Source organism: Cladophialophora bantiana, assembly GCF_000835475.1.
Source record: "Cladophialophora bantiana CBS 173.52 unplaced genomic scaffold supercont1.23, whole genome shotgun sequence".
Classification (NCBI taxonomy): domain Eukaryota; kingdom Fungi; phylum Ascomycota; class Eurotiomycetes; order Chaetothyriales; family Herpotrichiellaceae; genus Cladophialophora; species Cladophialophora bantiana.
In genome coordinates, this window is record NW_015971597.1 from 383594 (window position 1) to 400062 (window position 16469).

A 16469-nucleotide genomic window follows, 5' to 3' on the forward strand; every position below is an offset into this window, starting at 1 on the left:
CACAGTATCACTGACCTTCTGCCCTCCTTTACCTGACATACATTGCCGTCTCACGCTTTGTTTTTTTTTTTTCTTCTTGATCGCTTCTATTCTAGGTAATACCCATCCTTATTATCACTTACACATCTAGCCAGCAACATGGGAGGAGGGCCCGACAAGGAACACCTCCTTATCGTGCTGTACGAGCCAGAGCCCAAACATCTCACGGCGGAAATTAAACGCCGATTCCCCTATTTCGACATTACTTATTTCCAGCTGAATGTTATGCTGGGTAGACATGGCGGTGAGGCGTCCAAGTCGGTTCCACAAGGTGAGTGAGGTGTTGAGCTGAGCTGAGCCGAGTTGAATCCTACGCGTCCAAGAGGCGGATTTCATGACCTGTCCAGAGGGAAGAGGAAGAAAGATAGAGGGCGAAAGGGAAAGAAATCTGATCCCATTCGATTCTATATGTCGTCCACTGACTGAGGTACCTGTTCGACGAAACCAGAACTGTGGCGATCGGCAACCATTCTCATCACCCTTTCCGCCCTTCCTGAACGACCAGAAGATGCTCCCAAGTACGTCTAGCGAAGCATCCATCAAGCCTGTTCTTCTTCTCACGTACTACTCTCCTCCAGCCTCAAGCTCATCCACCTCTTCTCCGCTGGCGTCGACCACTACATCACGCACCCAATCTTCACCGATAGCGACATCGCCATCACCACCTCGTCGGGCATCCACGGCCCACCGATCACCGAGTGGATCGTCATGACCACCCTCATCGCCAGCAGGCACTACGCCACCGAGTACGAATGGCAGAAGCAGCACCACTGGGGCACCGAGCGCAAAATGTTGACCGCCGGCACCGACTGGGTCGGCAAGACGGTGGGCATTGCTGGCTATGGGAGTATTGGGCGTCAAGGTATTGAACTGTCTCTTCGTCTCCCGAGAAGGCGAAGGCGCCCTTTTGCTGATATCCAGTTCCTGTTCAAGCCGCCCGCGTCTTTTCGGCCTTGGGCGCCAATGTTCACGCCTACACCGCGGGCCCGCGTTCAACGCCGGGTGAGTTATTACTCTCCCCCTCCTTTTCCCCCTTCCTTCCTTCCCCTTTTGTGAACAATCCCGGCCAACAGACGGGGCGACTTGCTCTCCCATAACAACAGCCTCAAGAACCGACACCGGGTACATCATCCCCGGGACAGGCGACCCGGACGGCACGATCCCACGGGCATGGTACTCGGGGACGTCGAAAGCGTCTCTGCACGCGTTCCTGTCCTCGGGACTGGACGCGCTGATCATCGCGCTGCCCCTGACGCCTTCGACACGGCACATGTTTTCAAAGGCCGAGTTCGACATCTTGGGCCGCACGTCTTTGCCGAACAAGAAAGCACGCTCGTGCTTCGTGATCAACGTCGCGCGCGGCGCGCTGCTCGACCAGCCCGCCCTTGTGGCCGCCTTGAACAACGACGTGCTCCTCGGCGCCGCCCTCGACGTCACGGACCCAGAACCCCTACCCAAGGACGACCCGCTCTGGGACGCAAAGAACGTCATCATCACACCCCACATCAGTGGCCTGGGCACCGAGTATTCCCAGCGCGCGTACGACGTGTTCATGGTCAACTGGGCCCGCAGGGAGAAGGGCGAGAAGATGTTCAACCTTGTCGATCGCCGGAAGGGGTATTGATCGCGCCTGGTGAGCCTGAGCCAGAACCCAGGCTTGAGCCTTTTTAAATGCGCGGACGTGTGTACGGCTGTGGGTGAGGAGGAGAAAGAAACAGAGGGAAAGTGAGAATGGAGGCGCGATATCGATACTTCTCTCTTTCCCCTCCGTCTCAGACACAACCCTTTGCGCTCCGCGAGAGTCGAGCGACCAAGTCTATCACACCTTCGCCTCCAAGTGGTTAACGAAAAGCAAAACAAGGTAAAGAATTAAGAGGTGCCCCGTATCGGTCTCAGGTATCAGGCCGCTACTGGATGGGTAGATGGATACATAGATACATAGATGGATGGATAGAGCACGTGCAATGTCATGTTCATGACTCGATACTTAATACTGATACTTAACATAGCACAGAAAATGCCACTATTGATTCATTCGTATTCGTGCACAACACTACCGTCTCAACACACACATCAACAAACATATCTTCGTCAGAATCATTCATATCATGGACCATTCATTAGTTACACTCATCGTCGGTCGTCGTCGGGTCGTCGTCGTGGCCAGCATAAGGTTGTCGTCATCGGGATATATGACATAAACGCAAAAAGTTTCATCGTGCATAACGTCGTAGCAGATTGCCGTGAGGCTGCCGGTGTTGGTATCGGTATCGGTAACAGTGTCGGTGCTCGTGGCAAGGGTATGGATGGATGGATGGATGGATGGATGGATGATGAATGAATGGATAGGGTGTATCGAGCATCCATCTGCATGAAATCAATCGAGGACAAGCATGAATATATCCTCCCTCCCTCTCTTTCGCCGTTTTAGTTCACTTCACTTGCCAAAACAACTCTTCAACATCCTCTTTCCCAGTCCAGGCTTCTTCTCCTTCGCTGCATTAACAACCACGCCATTGGGGGCGGCCTGTTTCGCCGTCCCGTCCTGCCAGAACAACCAGTCTAAAACCTCATTTCCAAACCTCATCCTCGCGTCCTCGGTCTTCCAACCATGCTTCATCGCCAACTGCCCCACCGAGGTCCTCCACTCGGCAATCGCGTCCTTGAAACCCCCGTTCTGACTTTGTTCTTCCTTGAAGATCTCCTCCCATCGTCTCCCGCCTACGGTGTATCCGTACCACTCTTTCGCCCAGTGCGCTCGCACGGGCACCGATTTACCCTCGTGGTCTTTGTAGCTCGTCCACTTATTCAACACCTTCTGCGCGTAAGCCGGCCAGATGTCTGCGACGTTGTGTAGACTGAGGATCTCGATCGCGCAGGTGCCTAGCGTATGGCCTCGTTGTGGTGCCAGGGTCACTTGTGATCCAGCCATGATGCGCATCTCGAGAGGCATGCGCTGAGGACAGGTTTTGATGGCGGCGTAGCAGGAGAGAATGGCATCCCACCATGCCTGTTGGACCAGCGTCAAGTCAATGTCCTTGGTTTTTGTGGCTAGTGCTGCCGATACTGTGCCATTGGCGGCACCGTTGACCTCGCCGTTGACGTGCCCATTGACGGTTCCGCCCGCTGGTCCATTCGCATCTGACTTCACTTTCGGCTGAAGCGGAAATTCAACTTCCAGGTCTCTCACCCTAAGATTCTGAACACCCCTCTGGAAGTGTAATGCATCGGGAACCCATGTCTTGATGATCTTCCCATTCGGACCGATGTCGTCCAAGTTCTTCATCGCCACCCAGGTGAGCAATTTCGTCTGCGTCTCAGGGTGTGCTTCGGTCAATTTCAAGAGGATCGTGGCGTCTTGTGCAATCTGCACGGCAAAGGTGCCGAAAACTTGCAAGATTGTCTTCGTATCGCTCGGATATTTTACCGCATTCGACGTGTCGAGTGTCTTGTGCCAGGTGTTCACCCAGGCCTCGCTGGAATAAGGGAACCAGAACCACTCAGCGTAGTCGGTTGTCGTGGCGCGGGTCTCAAAGTCGCGCTGGATCTCGGCTTTTCGTTCTGCGCTCAATGGATGCTTCGGCCGCAAAGGAGGAGGAATCGCCGAGTCTGGCATGCCCGGCGGCGGGGGGATCGCTTCGATGACGGGAACTTTGCGGGGTTCCATGAGGGCGCACGACAAAGGGTCAAGCTCGAGGACCAGATGCGTGACAATGCCTATCAGGCCAAAACAGCCGGCCGCGGCTCTAAGAATGTCGGGCGTAGACATGTCAATCTTGCGTAGCATGCCGTTGGCGTCGACATATTCCATACAACGAACGAGATCGGAGATGGTAGGATTTTGGATTCCACCGCCATGACTGCGAATAGATTGGTTAACACAGCTACTTCATCATCAAAACTCGAAGGAAGGCGAACAAACCAAATCGTGGCATTACTTCCGCCCATTGTGATTTCGACCTCAACAATGTTCATCGGCATCGTGACTTTGCCGGTCTCGATGCACCATCTACGTAGCTGCTCGTTGGTCGTCGATGTTCCGACCCGAACATACTTCTTCCCGCCGGTGAGTTGAGGGCCTTTGACATAGGTATGGTTGACGACAACTATCGAGTTCAGATCCTTTGCACGCGGTTGGAAGATGTCAGTCGGTAGGGATGTAAGATTCGGCAGTATCGAAGCGTCGATCAGTCCCAGGGTCGAGATCAGAATATCGCCATTATTCTGGCCGCCCTTCTTGTTAGAGCGACCAAAGACGGGGGACCACGAATGACCTGGCAGAATTCAATCAGTACTTGCACGACTTGCGGGAGACGACATTCGGAAGTGCTGGCAGTTCTTACGAAATCCGGAGGCTCGAACACCCATGTTCTGCTTCTTTGCAAACTTGATGATATCGCAGACATCTTGGGAAGTGTTTGGCACACATGTCAATGCTGGAGTGTTCTCTATCGTCCGGCCGTGGTTGAGAAACTCGAGGTTCTTGTAGGTCTTTGAATAGTTCAGTAGGTGGTGGTTTCAGAGATGGATTGTTTCGTTAGAGCCCTACCGGAACATAAAGCGCACGTTTGGGATCTTTCAGAGATGGGAACAGCTTTGCAAAAAGTGCTCGAATGCGAGAAGGGATGCTGGTTGGAGCTGCCCTCAGAAGATTGATGGGTTCCGTAAGGATGTTTGGCTCGCCAGGAATAGCACCGGCAAGACCTCCTCTGCGTATATCTCTTTTGAGTCTTGGACCTTTGTCCGTGGTAGCTTGACTATATCGCTGGCCGGCTTCCTTGGCGTCGATCTTGCCGTCGACAAAGTCGTTGAAGATTTCCTGCACCTCATCGTCGTAGTCGCCAACGATTTTCTCGTATGTGAAATCTTTGTCGGTCTGTTTGAAGGTATGTAGGAAGCGGCGGATGAATTGCTCCTCATCCACCTCGACATTCGGGTCAAACCAGTCATCGATCAGTTCCGCGAATCCTGGGAGCTCATTGCTGTCGACCTTCTTTCTGAGGCCCAATATACAGTCGGTGACAGACGTGACTGAATCGTGCTGGTGATTGCCATGGTCGATTTCTAGATTATTAGCCATTGGGGCATTTTTCTTGAATTCTAGCTAGAACAGGAAAACAAAAGAAACGAAAGCAACAAAATGGAACAGAGATCAAAACCGTTTGTGACGAGGTGAACTGGGCCATGGTGAAACTGGCGGTCACGATCAGCTTGCTTTTTTGGCGGCGGGGCGCCGCGTCTGCCTTGTCAAAAGCGACCTGCAATGACTAGACGTCCGGTCGACGCAGCGCCAGTCATTCGGGAGCGGGAGGCAGAGGCTGAGAGGTTGGCGGGCGCACAACGCCAGTCAGAGACGGCCATATGTAAGGATTGCGGGTGCTGCGTTGTCACTCTGGCTGGAACAAGCTGCTGAGGCTGACGATCGCTTATTGAGAAATCCGGGAAAATGACCTGACATGTACATGGACAACGTGGTCCGGCTTCGCTTGTGCATCACTCGGACGTGGAGAGAATATCGCCGATGGCATGATGGCATGATGGCCTGAGCGATCGGGTAGCAAAACAGAGTTTGGTTAGTCGACAGACAAGAGCACAGGCGGCTTCATGTATGTCGTATGTAGGTCGTGCGTTGGCCTTTGCAACAGACTCCCGAGATGCGTCTGACCCGCGTCACCCCCAATGGCCCATTCCCCGCCATGGACGAGGAAGACAGGACCGACAAGGAAAGCTGAGATTGAGGCCCGCCATTGGGTTGGTAGATGGATTTCAAATACGAAGAGTGGAAAGTGGAAGTGGAAAGTGAAAATTGAAAAAAGAGCTGGTGAAGAAGGGTAGGAGAAAGTAAGGGACTCAGTACAAGAGCGCCTCAGGCTCTAGGAAAGAACCAGGCGCCTAGAAGCATGTACCTAAAACCCCTAGTACTCGGCAAATGTACAAAGGTAGATTGCCTACGGTAAGCAGCAGGAATAGTACATACCGACTCGTTGGCACAGGACATTAACTTAGCTAGACCCCGCCACTAACAAGTTATTAGCCTGGTACGCTCGTTACTCCCCCCTAACAAGTATCTCGTGCGAAGTACCTTGTAGGCAGGCTGTAATACACTGGGCGACAGGAATTCCGGCCTTAGCCGCGCTGGCAGTTGCACTATGCTTCTCTCATCAAGTGTTGCAAGTATCTCAACAACAATGGTATCCCGCATTTCCCCTGGGACCAGAATGTTAGGCTCTAACCAATATCTTCATCCTCACAGTCAAGAATCCTAAATTATAGCATAGCAATGTGGCCTCCCTGAAGGTAAAAATTCATCTATCGTACGTCTCACAGCAGCAGTGTCGCCTTCACCGGTTACAGCGAGTTCTCGAGCTCGACAGCTTCCTTTAACATCTCCTCCCACTTGGCCACCTCCTCCTTGGTCGGCTTGGGCAGTGGCCGTCGTGCGTAACCCCCATATCCAAAATATGACTGCATCGCACTTTTGGTGCCTGTGATTCCACCAGCAATCACGCCCCAATCTCCGCGGGCTACCACCGCCTGCAGCTTCTGAGCTTCCTCCACCTTGCCCTCGGCATAGAGGTTGTAAACCTTGACACAAGCCTTAGGGACCACGTTGCCCAAGCCGGTGATAATTCCCGACCCGCCGGCAATCAGCGTTTGGAGAGTGAAATCCGCCGAACCACCCATACACATCCAGCCCGATCCAATATCAGTTGGTGTAGCGGCATTGACCGCGTGAGCAATACGGTTCAATTTGCCCGTGTTGCCACAAGTAAGCTTGCATCCACGGATATTGGGATGCTTGGCCAACTTGATGATGGTGTCCGAGTCTAGATCCACCCCTGCAGCGGCTCCGGGATAGTTGTAAATGATAATAGGGATTGGTGAGCCATCCGCCACGGCTTGAAAGTACTCAACAAACGACTCAGGCTTGTATGCTGACTTGTAGTATGAGGGGGGGAGAACCAAAGCACAATCTCCGCCGGCCTGGTACGCATCTCGGCAAAACTCGATCGTCTCTCGCACGGATTGAGCTCCACAGCCAACCACAATCGGCATATCTGAAAACCCAGCCTCGTCCAGCGATTTACGTGTGGTGCTCGTTACCAGTATCCGCTCCTCCTTGGTCAGATGTACTGCTTCTCCGTTCGAGCCTTGACAGGTGATGGATGAAAGGCCAGCCTTGGCAAGCCTGACAGCGTGCTTGGCGATCGCGTTGACATCAACGTCTTCAGTTTCTGGATCAAATATGGTGACCATGGGCACGTTGATGCCCGGTCTCAGGGGTCTAACGGCGTGATGGCCGTTCATCTTGCAGATCCCTTTTGTGTCGTTGGTTGTCCTCTGGGGCAAATTGTGTAGACAAGAGGAAAGTAGGAAACACAGACGGACAAAATTAGTTTTCGACTCCTGGCTAACCCGTTTGACTGGCCTTCACTAGTGATCGATAAGGGACGAAAAACAGCCTCCGAGTGAAAACGAAAAGACCGTCACTGTTTATAAAGTGAATGACCTCGCCCGGCATTAGGCCGACAACTCGAGCCTGAATTCACAATCGCAAGAGACGTCTTTTTCACGCCCCGCACAATCTGGAGGCGTGGGGTGGGGACTCCATTGTAACCGTGGGCAGCGGCGATGGCCGCGGAGGGCTCACCATAAAGCATCCCGCAGAATCGAAACACGATTGCGAACGCCTGCCCAAGATCAGGCGCCGTTTTCTCCGAGACATGTCAATTATGCGCCGCATGCAACCTGTTAAGGAATGGGGATCGCCATGTGGCAAGCTCTGAAGCTGAGGCCGTAGAGAGTAGGACTCAAGCCAAGCGCAAGGCTCTTTTCTCGGATCATTGTTCTTCCGAATTGCATCTCCGTTGATGCAGTGGGGTGAGAGATCGTTCCCCCACGCCCGACGGCAACTCACACCTTTTGCAGGCGGGAGTTGTTCACATTAATTTGCCGGCTGGGTCATGATTCCTTCCACGGGAGATGACCCTCTGCTGTGCCGTTCCAGAGTTGTGGCCATCCGGAGAACAAGACGGCTTTTGGCTTCCCAGGAGAATGCGGGTCAAAGCCCTCCGTCGGAGTGAGCGTGGGGTTGGTATGTACAAAAGGAACCTCCCACTGTCGGCTTCAGCGTATATCAGGTCTGGAGTTCCCGCCCTTCTCTCCGCCGCGTCAACAGTTCTGAAATTGGGACATTGTCCTCATCGTAGAACTCGACGTCCTCGTCGACACCGTAGTCTTTCAGTCGGTTTCCTCCTGAATCCTGCCAACCTTCCTCGCCGCTGAGAGAATCATCATCGGCCGGATTGACATAATCATTTTTGATCGGCACGAGATTGTCCTTTTCAAAACGGTCGTGAAATGGTTTACGTCGTTGAACCCCATAGTAACCCGGACGTCGCTCAAAGTCAGCCTGTTGTCGCTGTTTGAAGGCCTCCATCTCCTCATAAGGCGAGAGAGTTCCGTGGTCATGAACAAATGCATTGTGTGACGAGTCAAGCGACCGATCAAGTCGGGGCATCCGATCAGGGTCTGGTGGTGGCCATGTTGTACCCGGGTCCTCAAATCCATTGGTTTCGAAGACCAAACCGCTCGTTTTTGGAGTCGCAGAGAATGGCCAGAACCAGGCCAAGAAGTTTGCTGTCCCCATTCCTTGCACAATGTTGCTCCAAATGCCTATATCGTAGGGGAATTCTTGTTTCGCAATCTTGACTCGAATGCCATCTGGACCATCCAGATATCCTCCGAGTGCACGGGCTCGACGGAGTAGCTGTTCGTGGCGCTCAATTTCCCAGCTCTCGATAGTGGTGACATTAGCCCCGAGACCCCAGATTGTACGAAAAAAGGTGATTGAGACGAGAAAGATAGTCAGAGTGTTGACAATTATCAAAATGAGAAGATGGACCAGCTGGGAAGGAGAAGGCCCTAGATACTTGGACATCGAGTTAGATCCTGCTTGTTTCGAGGGTGGATGGCCTTACACTGGGCAGATTGCGGTTCTCCCAGACGACACCAGCTCGCACGAATAGGAAGTATTCAAGAAAGCCCATAGCGAAGACTGCGTACCATAGAAAACGCATAAAATGGGGGAAGGTGAAGTGAGACACACAGTTGACGGTCCAGGGGCAGTGGTGGTCCATCTTCGGGATACATCTGATATATATTCAGTATGAATTTCGAAAACTGGAGCGACTACTCACCTTTTGCATACTCTGCAATGATGTGACCTGGGAGGTTTGATTGCTTCGCATTTACGGCAATACCTGTGCCTTAAGGAGATTCTGTCTCCGGGAGACAATGCCTCTATTTCTTCGTCCTCAGTGGGTTTCCAATCAAAGGGTACGCGTCCGGGATTCGTCGTGCAAGCACGAGCATAACATATCCATATGCATCCAACCAACGTGTTGAAAATGATCTTGTCCCGCAAAGAAAGCGGACCAGGCTCAAGACTATAAAAAAGGTACTGAGATGAATAGGAAAGAAAGGCCACCAGGATCACAACCACTGGCACCGCGAATTTTGCCAATTGTTGAGTGTCCATTGCTGACATCAACAGGAGGTTGTGTTTGGTGCTTAGTGTGGTACACTGTCTGCCAAACCGACAGCATCGCTCCGTCTTGGCGTCGGTCAGCTGAAAAGGAAAGAGGGGTGGCCGAAACTCATGGCAGCGAACTTCGGCAGCCTCACGGCGAAGACAGCTCGAGCTTTGTACAATGAGAAGCAAAAGATGACGTTCGAGGGTGTCTGAGGGACTCCAAAAGACTTATCGACATGCCAAGGCGCTAGCCAATTAGCTCCGACGCGTCTCGGCGCTCAAACACGCGCAAGCACGCATTGAAGTATCCTCGCCAGTGTCTCAACCGCCACCTCCTCGTCCTCTATCTTCTCCTGCATCTTCTCGTCTATGGCGGCGAAATGCCAATTGAAGCCCTGCCAGAAACCACAAGCCGTGCTCTCACCTCATCGCTCGTTCTAACCGATGCTAGATCTGTCGTCAAGGAGCTTGTTGATAACGCTCTAGACGCTCGAGCAACAACAATTAGCGTCGAGATATCCAACAACGCACTGGATGTCATTCAGGTAAAGGACAATGGCACAGGCATTGACGTCCAGGATCGCCAGCTGCTCTGCAAGCGAGGCTGTACTTCCAAGATCAGGTCACTTGAGGATCTTGATCGACTTGGCGGCTCCTCTCTCGGGTTCCGAGGTGAAGCACTGGCGAGCATTGTCGAATTAAGCCAGGCGGTGGTTGTCACTACCCGAGTCGACGGGGAAGTTGTAGGGACCTCCATCAAGTATAATGCCTCGGGGATGTTCAGGTAGGTACAACGGTCAGTTCTTTTGGAGACTCAATGTATCATGACCGTTTCAGTTCTTCTTCAGCCTCCCATCCTGTCGGGACGACGATTCGTGTACAGGATTTCCTCATGAAAATACCGGTTAGAAAACAGACGGCGTTGAAGGAAAGCATGAAAACCTTACAAGCTATAAGATCTCTCCTATTCTCCTTCGCTTTCGCTAGACCGGAAGTACGTCTCTCGTTGAAGATCCTGAAAGGAAAGAACGACAAGATCAATTGGACTTACGCACCCACCTCGACAGCTTCAATCACAGAAGTGGCGACGAAGATTGTGGGAAAGGATATTGTGATTGGATGTACTGCACACGACATCTCTTCGGAAGATTGTGACGTCGATCTTGACAATGGCTGGAGAATCAATGCTCTGTTGCTCTCAGCGGCACGAGGTTCGTGGGACCATCTTTTTTCTGCACAAAAAATGCTGACAGCCTCAGGTTCTGCCAATGCTCGTAACGCTAGGCAATACATTTCTATCGACGGCCGTCCTGTCAGTACGGATCGAGGCACGATGCGGGAAGTGGCCAAATCTTATAAGCGTCACCTACAGAAGACTCTCTCATCCTCTGAGGGGTCTTCGGTCTCGAGACCCTTCCTCTTCATGCAGATCCTGTGCCCCTCGGGAAGCTACGACGTCAACGTAGAGCCCACCAAGGACGAAGTCCTTTTTGCTCGACCTGATCAGTTGCTATCTCTAGTCGAATGCTTGTTTACCCGAGCATATCCCGGGGTTGGAGAACACACTATGGATGTATTAGAGAATGCTTGGACCACGCCATCTCGAGCAATGGTTCCTACATCGCCCCAAGACACCTCTCGTATAGGCCTAGACCACGCCGAATTGGCAGAAGGTTCAGTGCAACCAGACAACGTCCCTGTTGCACTCGATGCGGAAGAAATGCTGACACGCCCATCAAATACAAGAAATCCCTTCACTATTGCAGCAATGACTGCACAAGTCAAACCCAAAAGGATGGACACAGAGCAAGACAGGGCATCATCTAGTATGAACACGACTGCTCTGGCGGATGAAGAGGAGGCTGAGATGTTCGAGAACATCCGCACAACAGTGACAGGCTCACGGAAGCCCTCAGCACCTCCCTCGAGCAATTCTAGTCTCCGTCCTACTTTGACTCCCAGCGCAGGCCTGTCCATGAGACGACTGGTCAAAGCGTCAACGGCCACAGAAGATGAGCAAGTAGGCCTAAGCATCTCAGATGACAGCAGCAGTGTCACCGTGGCGCGAAAGTCAAATCTGCAGACATGGCTTACGCCGAAGTCCGGATTTCATCAGGCTTCTGGCGCGAGTGTCATCAGTCCGAACATTCAAGCCCCAAATTCACCAATGAATGCTCCTGATGTCCCGGACCTGAGATCGAGATCCCATAATAGCATGTTGTCACCCCCTTTCAGCTCTCAGACGCGTCGGGGATGGGGACCAGGCCAAAAACCCTTCAAAGTCCCGCTGAGACGCCAAGATCAAGCTGAATCCTCTGGAGCCTCATCTCCAACGCCACCTTCAAGTATTCGTGGTCATGGCCAGCTGTCATTGCAGAGGGGCCTTCCAGGAGTTCCCGCAGTGTCTGAGTCGGGTGAAGATGACGGTGACGATGTCCATTCTAACCTACAGTCTCAATTGGAAAGGACCACAGCGGGTCTTGAAAGGTCTCCAGAAAATGGGCTTCTGCAGCCAAATTCCGAGCTAGACGACATTATGGATTTCGAACACAGAAAGAAAGCTGCCATCGCTCATCAGAAAAGAGTTGTCGGGGTTCTTAACTCTACATCTCTCCAGGAAGGAGTGGGCAGATCAAGGCAGCCTGAGTCAAGTTCTGCGCCGCTACCGCTTTCCGGCGAGGAGGAATTAGTAGACGGTGCAAACATTGAGGATTACGGTACGAGATTTGGAAACTCAAAATCTCGAGCCCTGGTACCGTGGACGTCGAATCCACATCGGAATCGCTACCTGAAGGCCTTGAAGGACCTGTCACACTCCCATTCACAGCCCGAAGATGAAATTCCTCTCGAGACTGCCGAACAGAGCAACCTTTTAAATACGCAGATACCAGCGGGCGCTCTGAAGAAACCCGAGCTTCCCACCGATGACCCACGAGCTTACTTTATCAGGCAACAGCGGAAAAGCAGGAACAGGAAGATCTACCGAACAAAGTCGTCCAAGTTACCTCTCGAGAGGACTCCTCCAGAATGGATGACGTTCAACCTTGTTCTCACCACGAACGACTTCAAGGACACCAAAGCCTTGTCTAGAAAAGTCCAGGCCCTAGGTTTCAGTGATGCCTACATCACTCATGACCGAGCGCAACACACAGATTTCGACGATTTGCATGCATCAATAGACAATAAATATGGACCTGTCCTGCAAAAGATGGTCAAGACAATGTTTCGCGGCAAAGCAGAAGATGGAAGTGAACTTGTTCCAGAGGATCTGAAAATTGTGACGTCAAAGTTATCTGAAAGCTAAGAGGAGGTGTTGCCGGAGGAGGCTCCTTTTTTCCCTTCTGAAATCTCGAGCGAGTGAAGGGATAGTGTTGCGGGAAGTTTTGCTAATGATTAGATTTGACATTAGATGCCGTTATTGATATTGCTGGCTCGCTACACTACGGTTAGTTGTCCGTCTGGAATTTGCTCCTGGCGGTGGATCGAAAGAATCTATATCGTGGCGCCAAGATTGCAGGAGTTGATCCCAAGACATCACATCTGTCGAATGTCCTGTACCAACGCGAATGAGTGTTACATAGATCCTTTCACAGTTCATATCCCTCCCCTTTGTCCTTGGGTTCCTGGGTCCCTGCCTTCCGTCCATCAGCACCGTTTCGATCCAGTTTCCAAATTCCTCACAGCCTCCTCTCTGACGAGCTGCAGCTCCGAGACCGCCTCCTCGGCCCGTTCCACAGGCACGAAGAGGTGATCGTGGTAGAAGCCGCTGACAGGATTGACGCTGATTCCGCGGCCGGCCAGCCTCGTCGCCAGCACGGCCATGAAGCCCACCGCCTCGAGCGACGAATGCACGTCGCACGTGATCATCCGGCACGGGTACGCATAGTTCTGGATGCCGTGTTTCCGGGCGATCTCGAGGCGGAGGATGAGCGTGATGGCCGTGCCTTTTCCCTGTCCCGGTCCCGGTCCCTCTGTTGCTAATGCTATTGCTGTTGAGGAGGAGGACGACGACAACGAGGGTCCGGCGCCACTAGTCCGGTGCGGCTCACGGAAGAACAGAGTTATCTCCTCAATTGGCACGGGGAGGTGATGGTCGTCATCCGGAATGCTCGCGAAGACATATGTTTCCTCATGCAGCGTTGCGCGCAAGGTGGAGAGGAGGCGCGAGAGGGACGTTTCGCCGCCGAATGAGGCGTCATCGGACATGTTTTGGGTTGCTGTTGCGGCTGTTTGATGCCTCCTGCTGTCTTTGTTTCTTGTATTCAGGAATCGAAATGGTGATATCACCTCGATGTCGACGAGATCGATACACGACCCCGGGGAACTCTCAAGATGCTGAATCGATCTTCCAGTTGCTGTTGTCGACTTCGGAGTCGACTCAGCATGTGAAACAGCAGATATCCTAGGTGGTTTTTTATTCCCCCAAGCTTCTAAAGGCCAGTCTAGTCACCCTGTTGGCATACATTGAAGACCAAATCGCGAGGGGACGAACACGAGGCGAGATACTCTAGAGATATCCTTGCCCTTAAATCCAGCCACTCCCTCTGTTTCTTTTTGTTTCATGACATTCTTCCAAGGGCGTTTTGAGAATTTGTATGGATTAGTCACGGTCAAGTTGAGGAATCGCCGAGAGGCTATTGGAGAAGCTAAAAAGGAAACCATGTCTGGACATGGTCAAAGGGCGTCCGTCTTATTGGCGCAACTGATTACTCGTCCTGTACAGAGTAAATGCTCTCAGGCTTTTAATTAATGGCCCTCTCCAATTGTTTTAGGAAAATAGTTTTTCCACATCCCCTTGCGGCTTCGCGGGGCACCCATGTAAACAAAAGACCTCTTCGATCTCAGCCACTGTTTCCATTCATTTCTGTCACGGATCTAGATCTGTTTGGTGACAACCCATTCGTCTGTCGACATGGCTAATCCAGAAATGGCGGAACCTTCAGTTATAACGAGTATTTCGTTTGCCTTTGGAAATGGTGGTGTCCAGTCCTCTATCCATGCTGTTAGCTGTATTGGATGTAGCGGCCGCTTCGCCGTTGTCGAGCACTCCTGGGCGACATAGATGCAGCCCGCCCTGTTTTCCATGCCCGAGTGTACCGCCTGGTTTTCAATTTCGCCCGCCGTGTACCTTCGGTAGAGGTTTATTTACTATGTCGGGGTCGACGAGACGGATATTACGCACCAAGGCCTATTCACTCATTTGGGGAAGAGGATGATGCTGCCTTGACGCTCCCAAACCGACAGTGCACCGTACTCTGAACACATGCCCGAGCTGTTCGCCGGGTGAATTTTCTTCAGACGACGGCCTATCATCTCCATGATAGACGAATACTGCTCCAACCTAATTCAGCCCATGACCCGGTGCCGACACAGGAGCAATACAGGCCAAAAAATTGCTTGTTTTCTGCATGCCATCCTCATGGTAAACTCGAATAACTGTTTCCAGTATCATAAGTCGTAAAATTATGATCGGCTTGGAGCGAAGGAGGTTGCCGGCTACCCGTGCCAACGCTCGAAGCCGGTGATGTGGTACGCCGTCGATCACAAACAGACTTGCTCTCCCGCCCTTCCACCACAAAAGCACGTTGAGATTCCCTCAACATTGACACACATAGTCCTCCGGCATTGGTCTCTGCCCCATCCCATAGCCGCCGCCATAGACATTTTCTGCAGCCATACGTAGCGTCATCGGCATGAGGCGATCCTCGTAGTGCTCCACGATATCATGTTTCTCCACCGCAAACTTAATGTTGAAGTGTTCATCCTCCGTTGCCATTCGCACACACTCCTTCTCCTTCTCCTCATCCCACCAACGTGGCAACATCCCCGCGGCTTTCGCACGAGCCAGAAAATCGCGGAACACCGGGAGCGGGGGCTTTCGGCCATAGATGCCATGGTAATGAGCGCCCCAAGCATAGTCGTCGTCGCAGCGAAGGCGGAAGGCATCAATGAGCATCTCGTAAGTCTTGGACTCAGTGTCAAAGTCTTTGAAGTAGTTGAACAGGAGAGGGTGAGGAGGCCCAAGAGGCGTGGTTGTAGGTTTGGTGCGTGTGGTGTCTGGGCATCGACATACGGTTTTGTGTTGCGGCCAGTGAGCTGTCTGGCATTCTATATAGCGGCCAATAAGTGATCCGTAGAGGGAGCGGCCACCACCACAAACAAAGACGAACCTTTGGAGCAGTATGTCGCTTTCTGACAGCGGCTACATCTTTTTAAGCCAGAGCCAGTGGTCAGTTCGACCTCAGCCTTATTGCAGGCTACGCATACTCGCGGTGCACCTGCTGCGTTTGTAGAGTCTGCCATTGTGGTATTTCTTTTGGGCGAAGGTTGGTGCTATTTTTGGCGCAGGATGGAAAATTGCCAGGCGCCGCTGACGACGTGGAAAAGAGGAGTGAGATAGCCCGCTTCGTGACGCGTCGAGGGGGATCTGTGAAGACGTGACCTTTTGCCATGGAATGTGAACTTTGTGTGAGAGACCCGTCTGCCCCCGTCCTGCCCGTCTCACTCGTACTTGCTTGCCATGAGCCTGTTACATACCTTGCCTAGCAATCACAGAGCACTCTGCTTGTCTCTTTGTCGATGTTGGAGAAACCGGCTAACTATGGAGGATGTCCGCATTGCGGCATCGCCATTCTCTGCAGGTGTTTGGGAATGTCGGAGTCTGCCATAGTTCGCAGGAAATGGGCCCTTCTTCAGTGGCTTGGCAGCGACTAACTAAAACCAATAGATTTTATCTCACGTGAGGGACCCTGGCAGTGCCCAGTGCCTTGCAGTGCCTTGATCGGGACGCCAGTGACGTCATTCGAATCTCCACCTGCCGAACTCAGACGGATGGCATAACATTACTGCCCAGGCCCCCGAGCACGCTCTTAAATGAGGAAACTTCAAGCCAGCC

General features: G+C 52.4%; 7 protein-coding genes across 7 annotated transcripts; 2 read left to right on the forward strand and 5 right to left on the reverse strand.

Moving 5' to 3' along the window:
* Positions 1-138: 138 nt before the first annotated feature.
* Positions 139-1663, forward strand: Z519_11721 (uncharacterized protein; the record flags this gene model as incomplete). Its single annotated transcript, XM_016769432.1, has 5 exons — positions 139-310; positions 488-557; positions 618-901; positions 973-1041; positions 1143-1663. The coding sequence occupies 5 exons, from the start codon at positions 139-141 to the stop codon at positions 1661-1663; spliced, it is 1116 nt and encodes a 371-aa protein (XP_016614416.1).
* Positions 1664-2476: 813 nt separating this feature from the next.
* Z519_11722 (uncharacterized protein) lies at positions 2477-5119 on the reverse strand (the record flags this gene model as incomplete). Its single annotated transcript, XM_016769433.1, has 4 exons — positions 2477-3899; positions 3962-4313; positions 4383-4530; positions 4589-5119. The coding sequence occupies 4 exons, from the start codon at positions 5117-5119 to the stop codon at positions 2477-2479; spliced, it is 2454 nt and encodes an 817-aa protein (XP_016614417.1).
* Positions 5120-6387: 1268 nt separating this feature from the next.
* On the reverse strand, positions 6388-7347 carry Z519_11723 (uncharacterized protein; the record flags this gene model as incomplete). The annotated part of the gene is made up of 1 exon (XM_016769434.1): positions 6388-7347. The coding sequence occupies one exon, from the start codon at positions 7345-7347 to the stop codon at positions 6388-6390; it is 960 nt and encodes a 319-aa protein (XP_016614418.1).
* An 829-nt stretch (positions 7348-8176) lies between these two features.
* Z519_11724 (uncharacterized protein) lies at positions 8177-9089 on the reverse strand (the record flags this gene model as incomplete). Its single annotated transcript, XM_016769435.1, has 2 exons — positions 8177-8971; positions 9021-9089. 2 exons carry the CDS (start codon positions 9087-9089, stop codon positions 8177-8179), a joined length of 864 nt encoding a protein of 287 aa, XP_016614419.1.
* An 865-nt stretch (positions 9090-9954) lies between these two features.
* On the forward strand, positions 9955-12878 carry Z519_11725 (uncharacterized protein; the record flags this gene model as incomplete). The annotated part of the gene is made up of 3 exons (XM_016769436.1): positions 9955-10358; positions 10412-10785; positions 10834-12878. The coding sequence occupies 3 exons, from the start codon at positions 9955-9957 to the stop codon at positions 12876-12878; spliced, it is 2823 nt and encodes a 940-aa protein (XP_016614420.1).
* A 341-nt stretch (positions 12879-13219) lies between these two features.
* On the reverse strand, positions 13220-13780 carry Z519_11726 (uncharacterized protein; the record flags this gene model as incomplete). The annotated part of the gene is made up of 1 exon (XM_016769437.1): positions 13220-13780. The coding sequence occupies one exon, from the start codon at positions 13778-13780 to the stop codon at positions 13220-13222; it is 561 nt and encodes a 186-aa protein (XP_016614421.1).
* Positions 13781-15170: 1390 nt separating this feature from the next.
* On the reverse strand, positions 15171-15877 carry Z519_11727 (uncharacterized protein; the record flags this gene model as incomplete). The annotated part of the gene is made up of 2 exons (XM_016769438.1): positions 15171-15631; positions 15745-15877. 2 exons carry the CDS (start codon positions 15875-15877, stop codon positions 15171-15173), a joined length of 594 nt encoding a protein of 197 aa, XP_016614422.1.
* Between the last annotated feature and the right edge of the window lie 592 nt (positions 15878-16469).